This window comes from Garra rufa, chromosome 15 (genome assembly GCF_049309525.1).
Source record: "Garra rufa chromosome 15, GarRuf1.0, whole genome shotgun sequence".
NCBI classification, from domain to species: Eukaryota; Metazoa; Chordata; class Actinopteri; order Cypriniformes; family Cyprinidae; genus Garra; species Garra rufa.
Genome location: NC_133375.1, coordinates 3315052 through 3329849, shown reverse-complemented (window position 1 = coordinate 3329849; position 14798 = coordinate 3315052). Strand labels below are relative to the sequence as shown.

At 39.0% G+C, this 14798-nt stretch overlaps 1 protein-coding gene across 1 annotated transcript in view; it reads right to left on the bottom strand.

The window, feature by feature from the left end:
* The window catches only part of cabin1 (calcineurin binding protein 1), a 140493-nt gene that overhangs the window by 69659 nt on the left and 56036 nt on the right, over positions 1 to 14798 (bottom strand). Inside the window, exons 24-27 of the mRNA XM_073819143.1 lie at positions 13084 to 13173; positions 11744 to 11928; positions 9765 to 10027; positions 2306 to 2466 (exon numbers count right to left, since the gene is read on the bottom strand). Of these exons, the coding sequence (XP_073675244.1) occupies positions 2306 to 2466; positions 9765 to 10027; positions 11744 to 11928; positions 13084 to 13173 (699 nt within the window). The remainder of the gene's footprint in view (positions 1 to 2305; positions 2467 to 9764; positions 10028 to 11743; positions 11929 to 13083; positions 13174 to 14798) is intronic.

Genomic DNA, 14798 nt, shown 5'->3' with positions numbered 1-14798 from the left:
GCTGTAAAAATAAATCTGCATTGTTTCTCCTTTAGCTCTTTTAGTCAAAAATTCTGCAAAATTCAAACATTTCATTAAAGTTAAACAATTTAAAGTGAGGTGGAATATAACTTTATGAAAAAATGTTTTTCTCAAATATACCCTGGCCACAATTATTGGCACCCTTAGAAATTCTTATGAGTAAATTATCTCCTAAATATATTTCCATTGAAATTTCCAATTTCTTAGCACACCAAGGTGACTGGAAACATGATGTTGTCCAGTCATGACGTCTTGGTGCACAGATGAATAAATATTAGTAACACAAAGCCCAAACCAACCTAATCATTCATCACAATGGGTAAAACCAAAGAATATACTTCTGATGTACAGCAAAAGATTGTTGATCTTTACACAATACAAAGTGGCTTTAAGAAAATACTTAAAACATTAAATATTCTCATTTCCAACATCAGGGAAATAATTAAGAAGTTTTAATGGACTGGAGATGTTAAAAATCTGCTTGAAACATGATGTGTGTCAATATTGTCTTAATGTGCAGCAAAGAGAACAATTTAAGTGGCCAAATACTCTTCAAAGATCACAGATGGAAAACTGCAGAAATCAGTTGAATTTTAGTGTCAGAAAAAAATAAATAAATAAAGGAAAACTGCACCTCCTTCACAACAAGTCATTTCAGACACTGTTCAAGAAACAAATTATCTGCTCTCATGCAAAAACAAACTCCACCATATTAATTTACCATACTGGAATTTCAGCCAGGACTGGCTTTTATTGCCATATTTTTTTTTTTTTTTTGGAGCTAGAACACATTAAAGGTTTGGTGCACACAGGGATAAAAAAGTGCCCCATGTCCACATTTAAATATATCACCAGATGTTCTTTATTGTGGACCTAATTTTACACCAAAGGTCCTAGACATCTTGTTCAGATACATGCCATCATGTTTTATATCAAATATCAACAGATAAAAAAGGTAAAACTGACTTGCTCAGTTAGAAATATTATAATGGGTCATGGTTAGATCTTCCATCACCACATTGATTCAAAACAAACATCAAAATCAACACAAAAACTGGTCACTGAACACAAAATCAAGATTCTGCCATAACCATCCCAATTCCCTGACCTGAATCCTATGGAAAATGAGTGGGATAAACTGAAGAAGAGTGAGCACCAACATTTAAAGGATCTGGAGAAATTCTGTATGGAGGAATAGTCTAAAATCACTTGCCATATATTCTCAAACCTCATCAGACATGAAAGGGGAAAAATCAGAGCTGTTTTTCATGCAAATGGAAGTTGCAGAAAGATTTGAATACAAGGGTGCCAATAATTATGGCCAGGGTGTATTAGAGAAAACCATTTATTTCATAATATTATATTCCCCCCACTTAATTGTTTTTATTTTAAATGAAATGTTTGAATTTTGCAGATTTTTTGACTAAAGATCAACAGGAGAAACAACGCAGATTTATTTTTACAGCCTTCTTTGCCCATATTTACCCAGGGTGCCAACAATTTTGTCCATGACTGTATATATATATATATTTATATATATTTGCGATGGTGTATATTTTGATTCGTGAACCTGATCCGAAGTTCCGATCTAAATCAAATAAGGCATGCTCTGAAGTCCCAAACTGAATCAAATGGTGTGTGATAAGCAAAGTTCCTATCTGAATCAAATCATTCGCAACCCTGCTCCGAAGTTCCAATCTAAATTGAATGATTCACAATCCATGTTTTCTTTTTTTTTTTTTTTTAAATGAGCAACCGTTTCGCTAGATAGCACCCTTAATAATCCTTGGCTGGGATCATGTAGAGGCCTTTGAAACCGCATTGAAACTGCAATTTGGACCTTCAACCCATTGGCCACCATTGAAGTCCACTATATGAAGAAAAATCCTGGAAGGTTTTCCTCAAAATTCTTCATGTCCTTTTGACTGAAGAAAGAAAGACATGAACATCTTGGATGACATGGGGTAAATAAATTATCAGGATTTTTTTTATTTTGCTAGTGAACTGACTCTTTAAAACAAATCAGAAAACCACAATCAAAGTGGAGGCTTTGAGGTGACCAGAATAAATTACAAAATAAAGACTGTTGTTAGTCTTAAACAACCAGTCTTTTAGCAATGTACCTTTGCTGCTTCCAATAAAATATTGTAATATGCTTTTTCTCAGAGATGGCTGGTTTGCTTGAAGGTTTAAAATTCTGTATTTAATGGGTAAAATGGAATCAAGCCTTCTGTACTTAATGCATAATCCCCTGTTGAGCTCTATAGTTTTCATGGTGCTTGACCATTGGAGTTCCTTGGGAAACTAAAGCCCTGCTTTTGAGGAATGACAGGGGAGCCAGCAGTTTTGTACGAGTGGTGTGAGGAAGGGTGTCTGTACCATACACATATCCTGGCCGCAAAGCAGAGAGACACAGGCAGTAGTCATGGTCATGTGAGAAGTCAGCTGTAGAGGAAATTCAGTTTAGAACACGTTTCATAACCTGGATTAGAAAAGTCATTCAGTTTTATATTTCAGGCACCACTGTGGCATAAATAGAGATCATCTTTCATTTTCTGTTGTGCTTAGAAATGGGCAGCTTTTAAAGGTTATTAAAGCGAATCTCACAAAAACCCCAGCCATGTCTGAGTCATACTTCACGTTTTGGAGGAAAATTACTTAATTGTGTTGAAAATGATGCCTCAAAGCTAAAACAGGCATCATCTTCATTCAGGATCTTTTCTTTTGATTTTGATGTGAAATAAGACCTGCATGTGTTTTGTGACATTCAGACATTAAGGCCCCGATATACTTCTGAACTGGTGAACAGCATTTTGAACAAAATAAAGCCAAAGCAAATATTGTTTAGAGTTCATTTTGGGAGTTCAAGCGCCATTGAACTGTGCATTTTGTTACTGAGAGGAAAATGCACAGCACATATTTACATATTTACCTAAACGCCATTCTTAGCAGTTTTAAAATCGAAGAACGAAAGGACAAATAAGAGCGAACAAAAAATAACTTTGCCTTGAGTATATCGGGGCCTTTAAAATCAACAATCATCCATACACCAACATTAGCAGAAAAAGCAGTTGAAACTTCCCACTGTCTTTACCAAACCACATTATTCAGTAAAACCCACAAGAACAACCTCCCTTGCACACGTGAGCCGCGGCAGACACGCTGGTCAGATGTCAGTTTACACACAGAGCAGTGCGGAGTGCATTGTGGGAAGTCTTTGTTGAATCAGGGTGCTGACCCATCATGCATCCATTAAGAAGCAGCAGGTGGGAAGCAGGTCAGAGGCAGGCAGAGAGGGAGCAGGCAGGAGGCAGCAGGGAGACAGGGAGACTAAAGCAGGCCATGGGAACGACTGAGGAATATGGGCAACATGTCACAATGTTCACCTCCAAAAATCACACTTCACATCTGCAGCAAGCCGTAGCGAAAGACTTCAGTGAGGCAATGAAATGAGGCCAGCCACACAATAAATAAATGAATCAGACCTGCACTGCATAATATTAATAATAGATCATTTAGTAGGATCGATTATTCACAGACAACTGAAAAAAATGAAATTCATTTTCAATACAGAGAGAGTAAATAATGGCCAATAAAAATGCAGTACACCTCTTGGAGGTTGCTTTCACAAACGTGTTCTTGCACTGCTTCACTATTTTTTCAGCAGCTTACTTCATGAGCTAAAAAAAACATCCGTTAATCCATTCCATTAGCAATCTATATGTTGCACTTTGCAGAAAACAAGGAAAACAAAAATGGTTATTGATAAAGAAAGAGTAAATACAGCCAGTAAATTAAATATAAAACCAAACACAAAACAGTAAACCTCTTAGGGGTTGCTCACAGATGAAGCGTGCTCTTGAAGTGTCTCACTGTTTGTCAGCAACCTACATCATGAACAGTAAGTAAAACAGTAAGTAAAAAACAAAGGCTAAAAAGCATCTATTATCATTGCATTCCATTAGCAAGCTATACAATATTTCACAAAAGTGAGTACACCCCTCACATTTCAGCAACCATTTTAGTATATCTTCTCAAGGGACAATACAATAGAAATTAAACTTTGATATATTTTTTTTTAGAGTAGTCAATGTGCAGCTTGTATAGCAGTATAGATTTACTGTCCTCTGAAAATTACTCAACATTCAGCCATTATTGTCAAAACAGCTGGCAACAAAAGTGAATACACCATAAGTGATAACAGCAGCATGTTGTTTAACCATGCAAAGCCACATGTCTTATTCCTCATGTTTATGTTTTTGTCTGCTTGACAGGACCATACAAAGATGTGCATCTTATATTAAAATTAGGTGCTTTAAATACAATTCTCTCATACTGACCACTGGATGTTCAACATGGCAAAGAACTCTCTGAGGATTTGAGAATTAGAATTGTTGCTCTCCACAAAGATGGCCAAGAATATTAGATGTTCAGTAACACCCTGAAACCGAGTTACACTACAGTAGTCAGAGTCAGAGGTCTATAAAGATGGGTTCCATTTGGAACAGGCATCACAGAGGTCGATCAATGAAGCTGAGCACTCGTTCTGTCCATCAGGTGCAGAACCTGGCTTCAAAAAACAGATGCATGAGTGCTGCCAGCATTGCTTTAAAGGTTGCAGAAGTAGAAGGTCAACTTGTCAGTGCTCAGGCCATACGCCACAGACTGCAACAAGTTGGTTTGCTTAGGCGTCACCCCAGAAGGAAGCCTCATCTGAAGCTGGCTCACAAGAAAGCCCGCAAAAAAAGTTTGCTGAAGACAACCTGTCCAAGAGCTTGAATTACCAGAACCATGTCCTGTGGTCTGATGAGACTATAAGATAAACTTGTTTGGCTCAGATGGTGTCCAGCATGTGTGGTGATGCCCTGGTGAGGAGTACCAAGAAAATTGTGTCTTGCCTACAGTCAAGCATGGTGGCGGTAGCATCATACCACATGTACTGGGGGGCTGCAGTTCATTGAGGGAAACATGGAGTCCATTATGTACTGTACAGTCGTGGCCAAAAGTTTTGAGAATGACACAAATATTAATTTTCACAAAGTTTGTTGCCCAACTGCTTTTAGATCTTTGTTTCAGTTGTTTCTGTGATGTACTGAAATATAATTACAAGCACTTCATACGTTTCAAAGGCTTTTATCGACAGTTACATGACATTTATGCAAAGAGTCAGTATTTGCAGTGTTGGCCCTTCTTTTTCAGGACCTCTGCAATTCGACTGGGCATGCTCTCAATCAACTTCTGGGCCAAATCCTGACTGATAGCAACCCATTCTTTCATAATCACTTCTTGGAGTTTGTCAGAATTAGTGGGGTTTTGTTTGTCCACCCGCCTCTTGAGGATTGACCACAAGTTTTCAATGGGATTAAGATCTGGGGAGTTTCCAGGCCATGGACCCAAAATTTCAACGTTTTGGTCCCCGAGCCACTTAGTTCTCACTTTTGCCTTATGGCACGGTGCTCCATCGTGCTGGAAAATGCATTGTTCTTCACCAAACTGTTGTTGGATTGTTGGAAGAAGTTGCTGTTGGAGGGTGTTTTGGTACCATTCTTTATTCATGGCTGTGTTTTTGGGCAAAATTGTGAGTGAGCCCACTCCCTTGGATGAGAAGCAACTCCACACATGAATGGTCTCAGGATGCTTTACTGTTGGCATGACACAGGACTGATGGTAGCGCTCACCTTTTCTTCTCCGGACAAGCCTTTTTCCAGATGCCCCAAACAATCGGAAAGAGGCTTCATCGGAGAATATGACTTTGCCCCAGTCCTCAGCAGTCCATTCGTCATACTTTTTGCAGAAGATCAATCTGTCCCTGATGTTTTTTTTTGGAGAGAAGTGGCTTCTTTGCTGCTCTTCTTAACACCAGGCCATCTTCCAAAAGTCTTGGCCTCACTGTGCGTGCAGATGCGCTCACACCTGCCTGCTGCCATTCCTGAGCAAGCTCTGCACTGGTGGCACTCCGATCCCGCAGCTGAATCCTCTTTAGGAGACGATCCTGGTGCTTGCTGGACTTTCTTGGACTTCCTTGCCTGTAAAGCCATTTTTATGCAACGCAATGATGGCTGCACGGGTTTCTTTGCAGGTCACCATGGTTAACAATGATTTCAAGCATCACCCTCCATTTAACATGTCAAGTCTGCCATTCTAACCCAATCAGCCTGACATAATGATCTCCAGCCTTGTGCTCGTCAACATTTTCACCTGAGTTAACAAGACGATATTGAAATTATCTCAGCAGGTCCTTTAATGACAGCAATGAAATGCAGTGGAAAGTTGTTGTTTTTTTCGGGATCAAGTTAATTTTCATGGCAAAGAAGGACTATGCAATTCATCTGATCACTCTTCATAACATTCTGGAGTAGATGCAAATTGCTATTATAAAAACTTAAGCAGCAACTTAATTTCCAACATTTATGTAATTCTCAAAACTTTTGGCCACGACTGTACATTCTGAAGCAGAACATGACACCTTTCCTCCAGAAACTAGGCCGAATGGCAGTTTTCCAACATGATAATGATCCCAAACACACCAACAAGACAACAACTGCCTTGCTGAGGAAGCTGAAGGTGAAGGTGATGGGGTGGCCAAGTATGTCTCCAGACCTGAACCCTATTAAGCACCTGTGGGGCATCCTCAAGCGTAAAGTGGAAAAGCACTATGTGTCTAATGTCCAGCAGCTTCGTGACGTCATTATAGAGGAGTGGAAGAGGATCCTAGCAACAATCTGTGCAGCTCTGGTCAATTCCATGCCCAGGATGATTAAGGCAGTGCCAGATAACAATGGTGCTAACATTAAATATTGACACTTTGGACAAGTTCACTTAGGGTGTACTCACTTTTGTTGCCAGCTACTTTGACAATAATGGCTGTATGTTCTTTTCAGAGGACAGTAAATCTATACTGCTATACAAGCTGCGCATTGACTACTTTGAAATATTTCCAAGTTTCATTTCTATGATATTGTCCCTTGAGAAGATATACTAAAATGGTTGCTAAAATATAAGAGGTATACTCACTTTTGTCACATGCTGTATGTAATTTCCCGGTAACAACAGGTAAAAACTAATAACACAGGCTCATCCTGGTAAGTGCCTGCAATCGGTGCTGTTAACTTGCTGAGAACATTTTTTTTTCTTTGTGGAAGCTTTGCGTTTAGACGGCTAATAAAATATTAATATTCCATTAAAGTAGTACATTTATTTCATTATGTCATACTGGTATCGTGGACTTACTCTCTCGTTTCATACAAACACAGCTGCTGCCATTTTATGACAACACTGTAATGGTTTATTAGATAACTAATAAATAAGTATGATGTTGAAACTTTTTCATCTTAAATCAAAACCTTTTATTGTCATAATTATCTAAATGGTGAAATTGTTTAATAAGGTGGTATGACTGCACCGTATCCCTTAACGTTAAACGTCAGTCTAGTAAAACTTGCTGCTTGCTAGAAACTGCTTCCTTCACAAAGATTTGCGTTCAAATATTTCAACTCAGATAAATGTTTTATGTCTAATTATTTACTTTTGTGGCAAGCAGCCGTGTAATAAGCGGGATAATGTGCACCCAGCCGGTTGTTGTCACAAAATAAAGCCCTTCAGTCTTATAAAACAGCCCTCTGCTTCGCTGTCAGCTTTTGCTGATAAGTCTGTCAGGCTTTATTCTGCGATAACAACCGGCTGGATGTACATTATCCCTTACATATAAAAAACAATGCCCATTCATAGCCATGCAAGCTGTATTTAGCCTAAGTATTGATGAACAAAACAAGAGCTGAGCAGAAGTTTAGCCCCTGACAATCCACCTAAAAGCTGAATCAAAGAACTGTATTTCAGAAAATGAGCACACCAAGCTGAAAGTGACTTCAGCAACTAGGTCAACACCATCGTCTGACACAATTTCAAAAATACTGACTCCATTTCATCAAAACAGGCCACGGCAATATTTAATCAAGTGTACTATGAAATGCACCCTTTCAAACCAATACAAAAAACCAAACAAATTTAAGCAATCTTAAACTCAAATATTCCAACTATGTGAATTTGAAAGGAATGACTTTTCATTAAGAAGGATTTATTTTAATATTATTTAGGAATGACAGTTTTGCTACACTAGACCTCTCAAAAGCATGACTAAAGTTACCACAGTATAGGAAGACTAAAAGTTGACAAAGTGCACTATGAAGTTTTAAACATTAGAGACCAGATTTGGCCTGTTTGATTAGTATTGGGATTAGTATCCCATCATTTCAACATACTAAATTGAAATAATGAATTATGATGTTGAAATAACACACTAAGTAGACTTACCATGTTGATATAAACAAATAATCAAAATAACCAGAAACAGTGTCAACTTTCTAAGCTGAGTTGACAATGATAAACTACTTGTCAAAAAATAAATTAAAACAAGATACAAATTAAAACTAGATAAAAGTTTGTCAAGACACACTTTAAGTTGGCTTGAGAAAGACAAACCAGAAAGTTTGAAAAGTTTAAAAAGTCTTAAAGTTTTAAGTTTGCCAGTTTTCAGTCTGAAACTGTTTGAAGTTAAAAGTAGTTTTAAAAGCTTAAAGATGAACAATAATCAGAATTATATTGATAAAAACAACATTTTGTCTGAACTGTGCAGCCCTACAAACAGGCACAACAAACGTCTTTATAATTTTTGGTTAATAAAGTCTGAAAACCTTTCTTGTTGAAGTTCAGATTTTATTGTTATGGTTCAGATTTTTGAATTCACTTAATATTGCCTCTCAGAATAGTTTTTATTGTTATTACTCTGTAAATAATTGCACTTTTCATGTTAACACAAAGAATGATAAAAGTGAGTTAACAGTCTTGACATTTTTCTGTGTGTTTATCTATGTGTGTGTGTGTGTGTGTGTGTGTGTGTGTGTGTGTGTGTGTGTGTGGTTTTTTTTTTTTGGGGGGGAGCGCCAATGGGTAAGTTGTGTCAAAAAGGAGGCCCACTGTCTTAGACTTTGAAAACCCCTGCTTTAGGTCAATTTGCATTAACACAAAGCATTGTGAAACCTTAACCCACCCTGACAGCCAAAGAATGAATGTATACTACTCCCATAAGGCCAAAGGAAAATGCATAGCTCAGAAATCTCTACCACACCATTGCTCCACTTCTTACCTAATTAATTTAAAATCTAATAAATGGCCAACCAGTGATGAAATTCAAGTTACCTACAGCACAAGATCAGCAGAGAATATTAGCTCCCACCAGTGTTAGCTACCGTCACATTTTCCAACAAAAATCTAATAAAAACATGATTTACTGGGTTAACCACTGCAAAGCACATTCATAATTCGTTCAGGAACGGCAAGCGCAAATAAAAAGGCGAAAACACAAAATGACGGTAATTCGGACAGGGTGCGTAAGATGTGAAAGTGATTCAGCAGTGTAAACAATGTAAAGAAAGAACAAACGTAAACCATCCTGACAGAAAATCTGATTACCTGAAGCCAAGAAACGACAAAGTGGAACTGAATCGAAGCGAATAAAGAAAGGAAAAAACAAATGCTGAGACACTGTAAGCAATGTTGCCCATTTTCCCATGATCCTCTATGGCCTGGTGCAGATGGTGGTAAGAGGAGGGGTGGGAGGAGATGTTATTGTACACCAGAGCCCATAATTCAATTTCATAGTGGTGAAAAACCTTCATCATCCTCATTCCCCCGTGCATGAGTGAGTGAGTGAGTGAGTGAGTTATACTCTGGCCTTGGTACTGTACCGTCCTGCTGCTGTTGCTGCGGCTGCCGCTGGAGCTCCTGCCCCTGCCTGTGCCTCTGCTGCAGGCTTTTACGTTTGATGTAATCGTGGTCGACCGGAGTGACCGTATACGGGGGAGAACTCGCACCTGCCGCGCCATCACCAGGCAAAGAAGTTGTTGGAGCCACCACAGATGTGACAGAAGAGGTGGCCAACGCTGCCGGACAGGTACTCACGCCAACCGAGGAACGTGAGTCTTCATCGTTAACGGATGGAAGCTTTTCCCTGTTTGGGAGAAAAATAAATAACATTAAAATAAGCTGGGTTCACTTTTAGCTGCTACTAATGTTCCTGGACATCCTGGTCCAATGCGATCCTCTCTTTTTATAAGTTTGATCTCCTGCTGATTTTGTACATTTGCCCTCTGACAAATAAATGATCAGTCTATAATTTTAATGGTAGGTTTATATGAACAATGAGAGACAGAATAACAAGCAAAAAATCCAGAAAAACACATTTAAAAAAAAGTTATAAATTGATTTGCATTTTAATGAGTGAAAGTATTTGACTCCTTTGCAAAACATGATTTAGTACTTTAGTACAAGTGGCAAAACCCTTGTTGGCAATCACAGAGGTCAGATGTTTCTTGTAGTTGGCCAGAAGGTTTGCACACATCTCAGAAGGGATTTTGTCCTACTCTTTGCAGATCCTCTCCAAGTCATTAAGGTTTTGAGGCTGACATTTAGCAACTTGAACCTTCAGCTCCCTCCACAGATTTTCCATTGGATTAAGGTCTGGAGACTGGCCAGGCCACTCCAGGACCTTAATGTGCTGCTTCTTGAGCTACTCCTTTTTTGCCTTGGCTGTGTTTTTGGGTCATTGTCATGCTGGAATACCCATCCACGACCCATTTTCAATGACCTGGCTGAGATAAGGAGGTTCTCACTCGATTTGACAGTACATGGCTTCACCCATCATCCCTTTGATGCGGTGCAGTTGTCCAGTCCCCTTAGCAGAAAAACACCCTCAAAGCATAATTTTTCCACCTCCATGTTTGACGGTGGGGATGGTGTTCTTGGGGTCACAAGGCAGCATTTCTCCTCCTCCAAACACGGCGAGTTGTGTTGATGCCAAAGAGCTTGATGTTGGTCTAATCTGACCACAACACTTTCACCCAGTTCTTCTCTGAATCATTCAGATGTTCATTGGCAAACTTTAGATGGGCCTGTACATGTGCTTTCTTGAGCAGGGGGATCTTGCTGGCGTAGCAGGATTTCATTCTTTCACGGCGTAGTGTGTTACCGATTGTTTTCTTAGTGACTATGGTTCCAACTGCCTTGAGATCATTGACAAGATCCTCCTGTGTAGTTCTGGGCTGATTTCTCACTGTTCTCATGATCATTGAAACTCCATGAGGTGAGATCTTGCGTGGAGCCCCAGACTGAGAGAGATTGACCGTTATTTTGTGTTTCTTCAATTTGCGAATAATCGCACCAACTGTTGTCACCACCTCACCAAGCTGCTTGGCGATGGTCTTGTAGCCCATTCCAGCCTTGTGTAGGTCTACAATCTTGTCCTTGGACAACTCTTTGGTCTTGGCCATGGTGGAGAGTTTGGAATCTGATTGATAGATTGCTTCTGTGGACAGGTGTCTTTTATACAGGTAACAAACTGAGATCTCAGCTCGTTACCTGTATGAAAGACACCTGGGAGCCAGAAATCTTGCTGATTGATAGGGGATCAAATACTTACTTCACTCATTAAAATGCATATCAATTTATAACTTTTTTGAAATGCGTTTTTCTGGATTATTCCAGTGTCTCTCACTGTTAAAATAAACAAACCATTAAAATTTTAGACTTATCATTTCTTTGTCTGTGGGCAAAACAGCAGTGGATCAAATAATTTTTTCCCTCACTGTAGCTGAAATCAGAATTTAAGGCTATGCTTTTAGATCTTAGGCCTCTCCAGTCGTAAAGCTTGAAAGGTTTGTTGTCGTACTTGTCGATGCTGGTTTTAGGAGCGGTCTTCTCCTCTCCGCGTGCAAAGGATCCGACAGCAGATTCAGAGAGCATGCTGAAGAACAGCTCATATTCCAGAAGCTTCATCTGCTGCTCAGACTGTTCACAATCATCTTCCTCATTCTCCAGTAACTTCAGAATGGTGGCACTCAGGCGGAAGAACAGCTGGGAAATCGGAATAAGACAGGAGATGTATTTTAGAAAAAATTCAAATGCAACTTGTGTTCAATTTATGTTTTTTCATAGTACAGGAGTACTTGCAATACACTACAGTTTGGGGTCAGTGTCTTTTTTTTTTTAAAGAATACCTTTATTCAGCAAGGATGCATTAAATTGACCACAAGAAGTTCTTTTAAAACTTTCTACTCAAAGAACCCTAGACAAAAAATGTTTCCGTAAAAATATTAGGCATCACAATTGTTTTAAAGATATTTTGAATTTGGACTAGCTGTCAGCAATTCATACTGCACTTTTAAGCTTTTATTTTGAAGGAAACGGCAGTAGAGCTTTTGTTTTCTGTTCTGTTTTTGAAGGAAAACTTCAGCTTAAGTGAAAGCAGGCTTACAAAAACACATCTCACTAAAAATGTATTGAAAGCTGTGATCATCTGCTGCGAAAATAAGGCACAACTGGTGGGTGTTGCGTTCTCAAAAAGTGAGCTAAACTCACAGCACATGCAATAAACAAGTTCACTGCATTAAATGTGAACCAAGCCATTCTGAGGCACTAAAAAAAAAAAAAAACGGATCACGAGCTGATTGGCTTAACAAAGTGCACGCTTTGCTTTGAAACACGCAGTAAAAACAGACTTGATGAAGTGATTAAGCCATATTGTGCTTTCGGTTTTAGTTCGTTTGACAGATACTGTGCCAAAGCATAATGGTCTAAAATACAACCTTAAAGACCTTTAATGTGAGAATAAGAAGTTTTTATATATTTTAAAAACTACACTTTTTTTTCCCGGAAGACCTGTCGTTTCATATAGTCATATGACCGCGATAATATTGATAATAAAATGTTTCTTGAGCAGCAAATGAGAATATTAGAATGATTTCTAAAGGAACATGTGACACTGAAGACTGTAATAATGATGCTGAAAATTTTACTTTACCATCACAGGAATAAGGTGCAAAAGAAAACATTAATAAAACATTAAAATATTTCTAATTGTAATGATATAATTTTATTGTATTTTTTTATCAATTAAAACCTCGATGAGCATAAAACACTTCTTTCAAAAACATCAAAATTGTACCAACCTCCAGCCTTTTGAACAGTAGTGTACACCACAGTGTAAATTAGCCTTTTTCCACCACATACCTCTAAGGCCTCCATGGCGAGGTCAGGCGGGTTGTGGTAGTGGATTTTGCGTGGGTATCTGGCTGCCTCTTCATGCAGGTAGTGTGCAGACTGGAGAGAGATGACACAAGGGCTGTAATGAGATGTGTGTCTTACTGTTGTGCAACAGTAGCCACTTTCAGACATAAAACCCTGGCAACAGCTTTACATGTTTCATACAATTTTATCCACCGGTAACTAACTGAATAGTGAAAAGTGGGCATTTCATACCAGAAAAGAGCCAGACCTGAAGATAAGATTGTTACTAAATGTAGACTTATGTCGGAGTGTCCCAATCAATCTCAAACTGTATCACTGAACTGTTGTTGTGTTCGATTTATATGCTTTCACACCTGGCTGGTTTGGAACATCTGTTTAGGAACCTGGCAAGTTTTTAGTTTAGTTTAGATCATTTAGGCATATACAGGGCCTATAGAAAATCATCATACCCTGTGAAAACCTTTACCTTTTGTCACATTACACCCTGTAAAATCAAATAAATTATGTCTAACTTTTTTGAGCTGCATGTACACATTATAACCCTCATCATTAAAGTAAAAGCATAATTTAAAAAATTCTGGAGGATTATTAAAAATGAATCAGTGAAATGCCTGGTTTGGTAATGTGATCAGCCCCTTAGAGCATACCATTATAAACATGCTCAAGTGCAAGGAATCAACTTCCAGATTAAACACCAGGCTAATTGCCCCACCTGACATCAATAGTAGTAGTGTTGATTAGTTCAGAATAAAACAAGCTGTTTCTGGAAGATTCCACTGTTAGTAGTGCATGGTACGGCAAAGAATTCACCATGGTTAGGAAAGTGCTTTCAAAAGACCTCCAGGATAAAGTTGTAGAAAGGCACAAGTTAGGAGAAGGCTGCAAAAACATTTCAAAGGCTTTAGCTATCCCTCGGAGTACTGTTCAGAGCATCATTAAGAAGTGGAAAGTGTATGACACCAACAGCACATTGCCTAGATCAGGCCGTCTATCCAAAGTGGATGACAGAGCCAGGGGGACAGTGAAAAGAGAAGCTACCAGGAGGCCAAAGGCAACTTTGAAGGACTTACAAGGCTTTATGGCTGGGTCTGGTCTGCCTGTACATGTGACAACTATCTCCCAAGCATTACACAAGTCTGGCCTGAATGGCAGGGTGGCACGAAAAAAGCCTCTTGTTTGTGGTATGCAAAAACACTTTTGGAAAAGTCTGATACCTTCTGACCTAAGGTGATATGATCTGATGAGACCAAAATTGACCTTTTTGGATTGAACTCAAAGCGCAATGTTTGGCAAAAAGCAATCAGAGCACACCAGGCAAAACACACCACACCTACTGTCCAGCAAGGTGGTGGCAGCATTATGTCGTGGAGGTGTTTCTCTTTAGCTGGGACTAGGCGATTGGTCAGGATTAAAGGAAAAATGTATGCTGCTAAGTACATTCAGAGTCTTGAGGAAAACCTGTGTCCCTCTGCTAGACAGCTGAAGATGTGTAGGTCATTCACCTTCCAACATGACAATTACCCTAAACAGACTGTCAAAACAACAATGAAATGGCTTAAGAACAAGGTGAATGCCCTTGAGTGGCCAAGGCAGAGCACTGACTTAAATCCAATTAAAAATCTGTGGAGGGATTTGAAGAGAGCTGTCCATTGCCGCTCACCACAGAATTTGACTAAACTTGAGCAATTCTGCAAGGA